Source organism: Pseudophryne corroboree (assembly GCF_028390025.1).
Source record: "Pseudophryne corroboree isolate aPseCor3 chromosome 3 unlocalized genomic scaffold, aPseCor3.hap2 SUPER_3_unloc_29, whole genome shotgun sequence".
In the NCBI taxonomy this organism is placed as follows: domain Eukaryota; kingdom Metazoa; phylum Chordata; class Amphibia; order Anura; family Myobatrachidae; genus Pseudophryne; species Pseudophryne corroboree.
In genome coordinates this window covers 892,320-905,763 of record NW_026967518.1, presented here as the reverse complement: position 1 = coordinate 905,763, position 13,444 = coordinate 892,320, and the positions used below count along the sequence as shown (strand labels likewise).

The 13,444-nt window shown below is 44.3% G+C and overlaps 1 protein-coding gene across 1 annotated transcript in view; it reads left to right on the top strand.

The window, feature by feature from the left end:
- Positions 1 to 3,404: 3,404 nt before the first annotated feature.
- LOC134983918 (gastrula zinc finger protein XlCGF57.1-like) overlaps positions 3,405 to 13,444 on the top strand; it is a 122,794-nt gene continuing 112,754 nt past the window's right edge. The window contains exon 1 of the mRNA XM_063949528.1: positions 3,405 to 3,447. Within this exon, the coding sequence (XP_063805598.1) occupies positions 3,405 to 3,447 (43 nt within the window). The remainder of the gene's footprint in view (positions 3,448 to 13,444) is intronic.

Sequence of the window (13,444 nt, the reverse complement as noted above, 5' to 3'; positions counted from 1 at the left end):
GTAATCCCACATGGTCTCTCAGTGTTACCTAAATGTATGCACAGGTGATGTTATATTACTGCACAGCCTATGTCACCTCTAGTTATCCCACATGATCTCTCAGTGTTACCTAAATGTATGCACAGGCGATGTTATATTACTGCACAGCCCATGTCACCTATAGTAATACCACATGATCTCATTGTTATCTAAATGTATGCACAGGCGATGTTATATTGCTGCACAGCCCATGCCATCTCTATGATCTCTCAGTGTTACCTAAATGTATGCACAGTCGATGTTATATTACTGCACAGCCCATGTCATCTCTAGTAATCCCACATGATCTCTCAGTGTTACCTAAATGTATGCACAGGCGATGTTATATTACTGCACAGCCCATGTCACCTCTAGTAATCCCATGTGAAGATACGGGGTTCTTCTAATCACTCAGACACAGAGCCGATGAAACCAAAGTGATGGTTTATTTCTCACAGCACACAGGAATAGATAATTCACAGGAAGCAGAAGTAAATATAGCCCAGAAACAGTATACAGGTAGCAGTCCAGGTAGTAAGTCCCAGTAGAGGATTTAGGTCCACAGAAATTCCGTGCAGAAGTTCCAGATAAACAAGTCCATACAGCAGAACTATCACTGAGTCCACACAGCAGTGATAGCAGATTAGTCCATGCAGTAGTAAGTACATATAACTCCACACAGCACTGTTGATGCGTTCCACAAGGTACCCTGGCAGAGAATCACCCCTTAGCCAGAGTCCTGCGACTAACATGGGGAGCTGACCTGCGCAACCTCTTTTAAAACCTTCCAAATGTCCATCATGCAGCGCTCACCTGGGGAGGAGACGCAGGTTCCTGATTGGTGGTATCCCACCTCAGGTATTTCCCTACTCCCTCCCACAGCTGGCCTTCTCCTGCTGACCACATGCTGGGTCAGGCTCCGTGATGTCTGTCAGAGACCAGGATGGACAGAGGAAAGTAAACAGAAGGAACAATGACAGGGAAATTGGTTTAAGTCCTGATTGTCCCCTGTGTAGGAGAAGCTTCAAAGAGACATTACCTGGTCCTCAAATGTATTTCCTGTGTGACCATATAAGGATCATAGATGGACTCAATAGGCATAGCAATGATAACCTGTAGTAACCTCATACCAGTCTGGCATCCTCCTACAAGAACATAACATGACAGCACTAGGTGCCAGGTCACAGCACACCTGTATTTACCTGGGTAAGATTATAGTACAGAATATATAGGCTAATGGATGAACACACACATGGGGTAATAGTGACACAAGCCAGAGAGACATGGGAACAGAAGGAATAAAAAGTACATTAAACGCTGTACAGATTGAAACACCACAAATACAGTATTAGTTCCCCTATATCTTTACATTCCTTCCTCTACTTTTTATTTCTGTTCTTAAGTGTTGAGGAAACATTACCACCCAGGAGCGGTGGGTGCAGGGGAGAGAACATCATGCATGTGTGTACCACCTGAGTCCCACAGGGTGATGTCACACCAGACCCATGTGGTAAGAGGCAGTAGTGTTAAACAACCAGCAAGGACAATATTACAATATGACACATTCATTTTCACCAGCAGGGGATTTAGCAATTCAGGTGTTGGGTATCCCCACTCCGCAACATTGCAAACTTTTACACCCGGCACACCTAGTGGGTGTACTAATACCTGTGCCTCTGGCACAACGGGGCAGGGAGTACCTTCCACCTCCCCCCCTTGCACAAGGAACAGCTGCCTAAAGGCAGGCCAATGTTGGGGTTCTGCCCCCAGCACTTCCGCAACTCTGTCCAGTCCTTCCTTCCTCAAACCCCAACTAGGGGGCTGGCAAATTTCCGTACAGCACGTGGTCTCAATACCCAGTGCTGAGGATGGACCCTTCATCAGAAACAATTCAGCTGGTGGCTGCAGGGGAGTCACCAGCACAGACTGGTCCTGTGCCCGCGCTCCCCCCTCAAAAGCCAGTATCTCACCTGCAGCGCCTTCTGCGCCCTCCTCCTCCTGGATAACCTCCTCCCCTGCCAGTCCTGTGCGCTTGGTAGCTGGTGGGGTACCAGTCAGGGTTTTAACAACTGAAGCTTCCACAATTATCTCCACAACTTGCTCTTGCTCTGCAGATGGAAGGGGTGTGGGTGGCACTGTGCCTTCACCCTGGTAAAGGAGACGAGATAGCAAGCGGCATCTCCCAACCTCCACTTGATCTGTAGTTGCTTGGATCTGGCTTATGGCAGGCACATCCCTCGGCACATAGTTACAGTCCACACTTTCACAGGTATTACGGTGGTGCAACACATCCTTTTCTGGTTCCTGCTCTGATATTATGTTAACAGTCTCTGCTACCAATGTCACTGATGAATCACAGGGTACGTACCAGTATTCACATCGCAGCTCCTCATTCCCCAAATCGTTAAAATGGAATACTCCTTCATAATCTTCTTGTGGAGTTAGGGTAGCAGGAGATACACAGGGCATGTTCTCATCAGCCTTCCTCAGTGAAATGAATGGGGCTGCCATTGCCAATCCGTCACGATGAGCCTCCCCCAGCTGAATAAGCTGGACATCCTGGAGCAAGAGGCCATCCGTGACTGGTATGTTTGTAGTCGGGGAGTGGAACAATACTCCCCCATCCATGGTGATCTCTTGGGCACAGTCTTCATTGATTCCCTGGCAGCTGGTTACTAGGTCTACATCTTCCACCTCAGCAAAAGGGAAGGTGTAGCACAGCTCCTCCTGGGATGTCTGTATTGTGGGCACAGCCTTCACTTCAGCGCTAGCCTCTCCCAGCATAGTACACCGGGCAACTGCTTCCCTTGGGTGTGGGAGAAGCTGTTGCAGACGGTGCCTTTCTGCATCCACACTGCAACACTGGTCTAGCCATGCTGGGGTATCCAGGAGCCCCCGATCCATTGCCTCTTCCTCTGCCACAATGAAGCACTCCTCCAGACACTCCAGCTGTTCCCACACACTCGTCCCTGGGCCGAGACGAAGGATCCACGTCCGGTAATCGGTGAACGCTTTTGTTGGATCCCGCTGATCCTGGAGAATAAGCTGGAGGATTTCCCTGCGAGTGCAGAATTGGAAAGGGATGCCTCGCAGCTGGCATTCTGCTATCAGCTCCTCCATGCTCATTTCTTCCAATGTGGTTATGGGCCCCGCTGACAATGACTTTTCTCCCTTGGTAACAGGCACTTGCAAGGTGGACCCCTCAGTCATCTGCCTGGGTTGCAGTGGCCCCCTTTTGGATATTTCCTCTGGCTCTAGCCCAGAAGATAATTGATTCTGGACTTGCCCTTCAGCCTCAGAATATTGACTTCTCTGCATAATTTGGGTCACTGTAGCAATCACTTCCTCTGTGAATTCTACAAACTCTGGCTCCCCCAGCAGATTCCATGAGGCTGCCTCACTTTTACAGTGCAGGAATGCATCCCCCAGGTAACACAACTTGTCCTGTATGCTGGATACTCTCCAGCCACTGATCATCTGCCTAGCTTCATTCCAGTACTCCCAAATGTACTGCATCTTTATAGCAATCAATAACAGATCCGGCTTACCAGCCTGCCGATACACCGACACACCTCCATCCACGAGCTCCACTGCCCTGGGGGACTTGAGGCATTCATTTTCTTTCCTTGGAAACATTTTCTTTTGCACAGGACTGACACCTGCTCACTTGTTACCACCTCACTGCAGATCCTCTTGCATTACATATGGCCTGTTCCCCTGTTCTCTGCTGGGCCTTCACGCTTCCTGCGGTCGTTGTTTGGTGTCTGAATGATCCCACCGCTGCCGCCAAATGTGAAGATACGGGGTTCTTCTAATCACTCAGACACAGAGCCGATGAAACCAAAGTGATGGTTTATTTCTCACAGCACACAGGAATAGATAATTCACAGGAAGCAGAAGTAAATATAGCCCAGAAACAGTATACAGGTAGCAGTCCAGGTAGTAAGTCCCAGTAGAGGATTTAGGTCCACAGAAATTCCGTGCAGAAGTTCCAGATAAACAAGTCCATACAGCAGAACTATCACTGAGTCCACACAGCAGTGATAGCAGATTAGTCCATGCAGTAGTAAGTACATATAACTCCACACAGCACTGTTGATGCGTTCCACAAGGTACCCTGGCAGAGAATCACCCCTTAGCCAGAGTCCTGCGACTAACATGGGGAGCTGACCTGCGCAACCTCTTTTAAAACCTTCCAAATGTCCATCATGCAGCGCTCACCTGGGGAGGAGACGCAGGTTCCTGATTGGTGGTATCCCACCTCAGGTATTTCCCTACTCCCTCCCACAGCTGGCCTTCTCCTGCTGACCACATGCTGGGTCAGGCTCCGTGATGTCTGTCAGAGACCAGGATGGACAGAGGAAAGTAAACAGAAGGAACAATGACAGGGAAATTGGTTTAAGTCCTGATTGTCCCCTGTGTAGGAGAAGCTTCAAAGAGACATTACCTGGTCCTCAAATGTATTTCCTGTGTGACCATATAAGGATCATAGATGGACTCAATAGGCATAGCAATGATAACCTGTAGTAACCTCATACCAGTCTGGCATCCTCCTACAAGAACATAACATGACAGCACTAGGTGCCAGGTCACAGCACACCTGTATTTACCTGGGTAAGATTATAGTACAGAATACATAGGCTAATGGATGAACACACACATGGGGTAATAGTGACACAAGCCAGAGAGACATGGGAACAGAAGGAATAAAAAGTACATTAAACGCTGTACAGATTGAAACACCACAAATACAGTATTAGTTCCCCTATATCTTTACATCCCACATGATCTCAGTGTTACCTAAATGTATGCACAGGCGATGTTATATTACTGCACAGCCCATGTCACCTCTAGTAATCCCACATGATCTCTGTGTTACCTAAATGTATGCACAGGCGATGTTATATTACTGCACAGCCCATGTCACTTCTAGTAATCCCACATGATCTCAGTGTTACCTAAATGTATGCACAGGCGATGTTATATTACTGCACAGCCCATGTCACCTCTAGTAATCCCACATGATCTCTCAGTGTTACCTAAATGTATGCACAGGTGATGTTATATTACTGCACAGCCCATGTCACCTCTAGTAATCCCACATGATCTCTCAGTGTTACCTAAATGTATGCACAGGTGATGTTATAATACTGCACAGCCCATGTCACTTCTAGTAATCCCACATGATCTCAGTGTTACCTAAATGTATGCACAGGCGATGTTATATTACTGCACAGCCCATGTCACCTCTAGTAATCCCACATGGTCTCAGTGTTACCTAAATGTATGCACAGGAGATGTTATATTACTGCACAGCCCATGTCACCTCTAGTAATCCCACATGGTCTCAGTGTTACCTAAATGTATGCACAGGCGATGTTATATTACTGCACAGCCCATGTCACCTCTAGTAATCCCACATGATCTCTCAGTGTTACCTAAATGTATGCACAGGTGATGTTATAATACTGCACAGCCCATGTCACTTCTAGTAATCCCACATGATCTCAGTGTTACCTAAATGTATGCACAGGCGATGTTATATTACTGCACAGCCCATGTCACCTCTAGTAATCCCATATGATCTCTGTGTTACCTAAATGTATGCACAGGAGATGTTATATTACTGCACAGCCCATGTAACCTCTAATAATACCACATGGTCTCAGTGTTACCTAAATGTATGCACAGGCGATGTTATATTACTGCACAGCCCATGTCACTTCTAGTAATCCCACATGTTCTCTCAGTGTTACCTAAATGTATGCACAGGCGATGTTATATTACTGCACTGCCCATGTCACCTCTAGTAATTCCACATGATCTCAGTGTTACCTAAATGTATGCACAGGCGATATTATATTACTGCACAGTCCATGTCACCTCTAGTAATCCCACATGATCTCAAAGTTACCTAAATGTATGCACAGGTGATGTTATATTACTGCACAGCCCATGTCACCTCTAGTAATCCCACATGTTCTCTCAGTGTTACCTAAATGTATGCACAGGTGATGTTATATTACTGCACAGCCCATGTCACCTCTAGTAATCCCACATGTTCTCTCAGTGTTACCTAAATGTATGCATAGGCGATGTTATATTAATGCCCAGCCCAAGTCATCTCTAGTAATCCCACATGATCTCAGTGTTACCTAAATGTATGCACAGGTGATGTTATATTACTGCACAGCCCATGTCACCTCTAGTAATCCCACATGATCTCAGTGTTACCTAAATGTATGCACAGGAGATGTTATATTACTGCACAGCCCATGTCACCTCTAGTAATCCCACATGATCTCAGTGTTACCTAAATGTATGCACAGGCTGTGTTATATTACTGCACAGCCCATGTCACCTCTAGTAATCCCACATGATCTCAGTGTTACCTAAATGTATGCACAGGCGATGTTATATTACTGCACAGCCCATGTCACCTCTAGTAATCCCACATGATCTCAGTGTTACCTAAATGTATGCACAGGCGATGTTATATTACTGCACAGCCCATGTCACCTCTAGTAATCCCACACGATCTCAGTGTTACCTAAATGTTGCACAGGCGATGTTATATTACTGCACAGCCCATGTCACCTCTAGTAATCCCACATGGTCTCAGTGTTACCTAAATGTATGCACAGGCGATGTTATATTACTGCACAGCCCATGTCACCTCTAGTAATCCCATATGATCTCTGTGTTACCTAAATGTATGCACAGGAGATGTTATATTACTGCACAGCCCATGTAACCTCTAATAATACCACATGGTCTCAGTGTTACCTAAATGTATGCACAGGCAATGTTATATTACTGCACAGCCCATGTCACCTCTAGTAATCCCACATGATCTCAGTGTTACCTAAATGTATGCACAGGTGATGTTATATTACTACACAGCCCATGTCACCTCTAGTAATTCCACATGATCTCAGTGTTACCTAAATGTATGCACAGGCTGTGTTATATTACTGCACAGCCCATGTCACCTCTAGTAATCCCACATGATCTCTCAGTGTTACCTAAATGTATGCACAGGTGATGTTATATTACTGCACAGCCCATGTCACCTCTAGTAATCCCACATGTTCTCAGTGTTACCTAAATGTATGCACAGGCGATGTTATATTACTGCACAGCCCATGTCATCTCTAGTAATCCCACATGATCTCAGTGTTACCTAAATGTATGCACAGGAGATGTTATATTACTGCACAGCCCATGTCACCTCTAGTAATCCCACATGATCTCAGTGTTACCTAAATGTATGCACAGGCTGTGTTATATTACTGCACAGCCCATGTCACCTCTAGTAATCCCACATGATCTCTCAGTGTTACCTAAATGTATGCACAGGCAATGTTATATTACTGCACAGCCCATGTCACCTCTAGTAATCCCACATGATCTCAGTGTTACCTAAATGTATGCACAGGCGATGTTATATTACTACACAGCCCATGTCACCTCTAGTAATCCCACATGATATCTCAGTGTTACCTAAATGTATGCACAGGTGATGTTATATTACTGCACAGCCCATGTCACCTCTAGTAATCCCACATGTTCTCAGTGTTACCTAAATGTATGCACAGGCTGTGTTATATTACTGCACAGCCCATGTCACCTCTAGTAATCCCACATGATCTCTCAGTGTTACCTAAATGTATGCACAGGCAATGTTATATTACTGCACAGCCCATGTCACCTCTAGTAATCCCACATGATCTCAGTGTTACCTAAATGTATGCACAGGCGATGTTATATTACTACACAGCCCATGTCACCTCTAGTAATCCCACATGATATCTCAGTGTTACCTAAATGTATGCACAGGCGATGTTATATTACTGCACAGCCCATGTCATCTCTAGTAATCCCACATGATCTCTGTGTTACCTAAATGTATGCATAGGCGATGTTATATTACTGCACAGCCCATGTCACCTCTAGTAATCCCACATGATCTCTCAGTGTTACCTAAATGTATGCACAGGCGATGTTATATTACTGCACAGCCCATGTCACTTCTAGTAATCCCACATGATCTCAGTGTTATCTAAATGTATGCACTGGAGATGTTATATTACTGCACAGCCCATGTCACCTCTAGTAATCCCACATGATCTCAGTGTTACCTAAATGTATGCACAGGCGATGTTATATTACTGCACAGCCCATGTCACCTCTAGTAATCCCACATGATCTCAGTGTTACCTAAATGTATGCACAGGCGATGTTATATTACTGCACAGCCCATGTCACCTCTAGTAATCCCACATGTTCTCAGTGTTACCTAAATGTATGCACAGGCGGTGTTATATTACTGCACAGCCCATGTCACCTCTAGTAATCCCACATGATCTCTCAGTGTTACCTAAATGTATGCACAGGCGATGTTATATTACTGCACAGCCCATGTCACTTCTAGTAATCCCACATGATCTCAGTGTTATCTAAATGTATGCACTGGAGATGTTATATTACTGCACAGCCCATGTCACCTCTAGTAATCCCACATGATCTCAGTGTTACCTAAATGTATGCACAGGCGATGTTATATTACTGCACAGCCCATGTCACCTCTAGTAATCCCACATGATCTCAGTGTTACCTAAATGTATGCACAGGCGATGTTATATTACTGCACAGCCCATGTCACCTCTAGTAATCCCACATGTTCTCTCAGTGTTACCTAAATGTATGCATAGGCGATGTTATATTAATGCCCAGCCCAAGTCATCTCTAGTAATCCCACATGATCTCAGTGTTACCTAAATGTATGCACAGGTGATGTTATATTACTGCACAGCCCATGTCACCTCTAGTAATCCCACATGATCTCAGTGTTACCTAAATGTATGCACAGGAGATGTTATATTACTGCACAGCCCATGTCACCTCTAGTAATCCCACATGATCTCAGTGTTACCTAAATGTATGCACAGGCTGTGTTATATTACTGCGCAGCCCATGTCACCTCTAGTAATCCCACATGATCTCTCAGTGTTACCTAAATGTATGCACAGGCAATGTTATATTACTGCACAGCCCATGTCACCTCTAGTAATCCCACATGATCTCAGTGTTACCTAAATGTATGCACAGGCGATGTTATATTACTACACAGCCCATGTCACCTCTAGTAATCCCACATGATATCTCAGTGTTACCTAAATGTATGCACAGGTGATGTTATATTACTGCACAGCCCATGTCACCTCTAGTAATCCCACATGTTCTCAGTGTTACCTAAATGTATGCACAGGCGATGTTATATTACTGCACAGCCCATGTCATCTCTAGTAATCCCACATGATCTCTGTGTTACCTAAATGTATGCATAGGCGATGTTATATTACTGCACAGCCCATGTCACCTCTAGTAATCCCACATGATCTCTCAGTGTTACCTAAATGTATGCACAGGCGATGTTATATTACTGCACAGCCCATGTCTCTTCTAGTAATCCCACATGATCTCAGTGTTATCTAAATGTATGCACTGGAGATGTTATATTACTGCACAGCCCATGTCACCTCTAGTAATCCCACATGATCTCAGTGTTACCTAAATGTATGCACAGGCGATGTTATATTACTGCACAGCCCATGTCACCTCTAGTAATCCCACATGATCTCAGTGTTACCTAAATGTATGCACAGGCGATGTTATATTACAGCACAGCCCATGTCACCTCTAGTAATCCCACATGTTCTCAGTGTTACCTAAATGTATGCACAGGCGGTGTTATATTACTGCACAGCCCATGTCACCTCTAGTAATCCCACATGATCTCTCAGTGTTACCTAAATGTATGCACAGGAGATGTTATATTACTGCACAGCCCACGTCACCTCCAGTAATCCCACATGGTCTCAGTGTTACCTAAATGTATGCACAGGCAATGTTATATTACTGCACAGCCCGTGTCACCTCTAGTAATCCCACATGATCTCTCAGTGTTACCTAAATGTATGCACAGGAGATGTTATATTACTGCACAGCCCATGTCACCTCTAGTAATCCCACATGATCTCAGTGTTACCTAAATGTATGCACAGGAGATGTTATATTACTGCACAGCCCATGTCACCTCTAGTAATCCCACATGATCTCAGTGTTACCTAAATGTATGCACAGGCTGTGTTATATTACTGCACAGCCCATGTCACCTCTAGTAATCCCACATGATCTCAGTGTTACCTAAATGTATGCACAGGCGATGTTATATTACTGCACAGCCCATGTCACCTCTAGTAATCCCACATGATCTCAGTGTTACCTAAATGTATGCACAGGCGATGTTATATTACTGCACAGCCCATGTCACCTCTAGTAATCCCACATGATCTCAGTGTTACCTAAATGTTGCACAGGCGATGTTATATTACTGCACAGCCCATGTCACCTCTAGTAATCCCACATGGTCTCAGTGTTACCTAAATGTATGCACAGGCGATGTTATATTACTGCACAACCCATGTCACCTCTAGTAATCCCATATGATCTCTGTGTTACCTAAATGTATGCACAGGAGATGTTATATTACTGCACAGCCCATGTAACCTCTAATAATACCACATGGTCTCAGTGTTACCTAAATGTATGCACAGGCAATGTTATATTACTGCACAGCCCATGTCACCTCTAGTAATCCCACATGATCTCAGTGTTACCTAAATGTATGCACAGGTGATGTTATATTACTACACAGCCCATGTCACCTCTAGTAATTCCACATGATCTCAGTGTTACCTAAATGTATGCACAGGCTGTGTTATATTACTGCACAGCCCATGTCACCTCTAGTAATCCCACATGATCTCTCAGTGTTACCTAAATGTATGCACAGGTGATGTTATATTACTGCACAGCCCATGTCACCTCTAGTAATCCCACATGTTCTCAGTGTTACCTAAATGTATGCACAGGCGATGTTATATTACTGCACAGCCCATGTCATCTCTAGTAATCCCACATGATCTCAGTGTTACCTAAATGTATGCACAGGAGATGTTATATTACTGCACAGCCCATGTCACCTCTAGTAATCCCACATGATCTCAGTGTTACCTAAATGTATGCACAGGCTGTGTTATATTACTGCACAGCCCATGTCACCTCTAGTAATCCCACATGATCTCTCAGTGTTACCTAAATGTATGCACAGGCAATGTTATATTACTGCACAGCCCATGTCACCTCTAGTAATCCCACATGATCTCAGTGTTACCTAAATGTATGCACAGGCGATGTTATATTACTACACAGCCCATGTCACCTCTAGTAATCCCACATGATATCTCAGTGTTACCTAAATGTATGCACAGGTGATGTTATATTACTGCACAGCCCATGTCACCTCTAGTAATCCCACATGTTCTCAGTGTTACCTAAATGTATGCACAGGCTGTGTTATATTACTGCACAGCCCATGTCACCTCTAGTAATCCCACATGATCTCTCAGTGTTACCTAAATGTATGCACAGGCAATGTTATATTACTGCACAGCCCATGTCACCTCTAGTAATCCCACATGATCTCAGTGTTACCTAAATGTATGCACAGGCGATGTTATATTACTACACAGCCCATGTCACCTCTAGTAATCCCACATGATATCTCAGTGTTACCTAAATGTATGCACAGGCGATGTTATATTACTGCACAGCCCATGTCATCTCTAGTAATCCCACATGATCTCTGTGTTACCTAAATGTATGCATAGGCGATGTTATATTACTGCACAGCCCATGTCACCTCTAGTAATCCCACATGATCTCTCAGTGTTACCTAAATGTATGCACAGGCGATGTTATATTACTGCACAGCCCATGTCACTTCTAGTAATCCCACATGATCTCAGTGTTATCTAAATGTATGCACTGGAGATGTTATATTACTGCACAGCCCATGTCACCTCTAGTAATCCCACATGATCTCAGTGTTACCTAAATGTATGCACAGGCGATGTTATATTACTGCACAGCCCATGTCACCTCTAGTAATCCCACATGATCTCAGTGTTACCTAAATGTATGCACAGGCGATGTTATATTACTGCACAGCCCATGTCACCTCTAGTAATCCCACATGTTCTCAGTGTTACCTAAATGTATGCACAGGCGGTGTTATATTACTGCACAGCCCATGTCACCTCTAGTAATCCCACATGATCTCTCAGTGTTACCTAAATGTATGCACAGGCGATGTTATATTACTGCACAGCCCATGTCACTTCTAGTAATCCCACATGATCTCAGTGTTATCTAAATGTATGCACTGGAGATGTTATATTACTGCACAGCCCATGTCACCTCTAGTAATCCCACATGATCTCAGTGTTACCTAAATGTATGCACAGGCGATGTTATATTACTGCACAGCCCATGTCACCTCTAGTAATCCCACATGATCTCAGTGTTACCTAAATGTATGCACAGGCGATGTTATATTACTGCACAGCCCATGTCACCTCTAGTAATCCCACATGTTCTCTCAGTGTTACCTAAATGTATGCATAGGCGATGTTATATTAATGCCCAGCCCAAGTCATCTCTAGTAATCCCACATGATCTCAGTGTTACCTAAATGTATGCACAGGTGATGTTATATTACTGCACAGCCCATGTCACCTCTAGTAATCCCACATGATCTCAGTGTTACCTAAATGTATGCACAGGAGATGTTATATTACTGCACAGCCCATGTCACCTCTAGTAATCCCACATGATCTCAGTGTTACCTAAATGTATGCACAGGCTGTGTTATATTACTGCACAGCCCATGTCACCTCTAGTAATCCCACATGATCTCTCAGTGTTACCTAAATGTATGCACAGGCAATGTTATATTACTGCACAGCCCATGTCACCTCTAGTAATCCCACATGATCTCAGTGTTACCTAAATGTATGCACAGGCGATGTTATATTACTACACAGCCCATGTCACCTCTAGTAATCCCACATGATATCTCAGTGTTACCTAAATGTATGCACAGGTGATGTTATATTACTGCACAGCCCATGTCACCTCTAGTAATCCCACATGTTCTCAGTGTTACCTAAATGTATGCACAGGCGATGTTATATTACTGCACAGCCCATGTCATCTCTAGTAATCCCACATGATCTCTGTGTTACCTAAATGTATGCATAGGCGATGTTATATTACTGCACAGCCCATGTCACCTCTAGTAATCCCACATGATCTCTCAGTGTTACCTAAATGTATGCACAGGCGATGTTATATTACTGCACAGCCCATGTCACTTCTAGTAATCCCACATGATCTCAGTGTTATCTAAATGTATGCACTGGAGATGTTATATTACTGCACAGCCCATGTCACCTCTAGTAATCCCACATGATCTCAGTGTTACCTAAATGTATGCACAGGCGATGTTATATTACTGCAC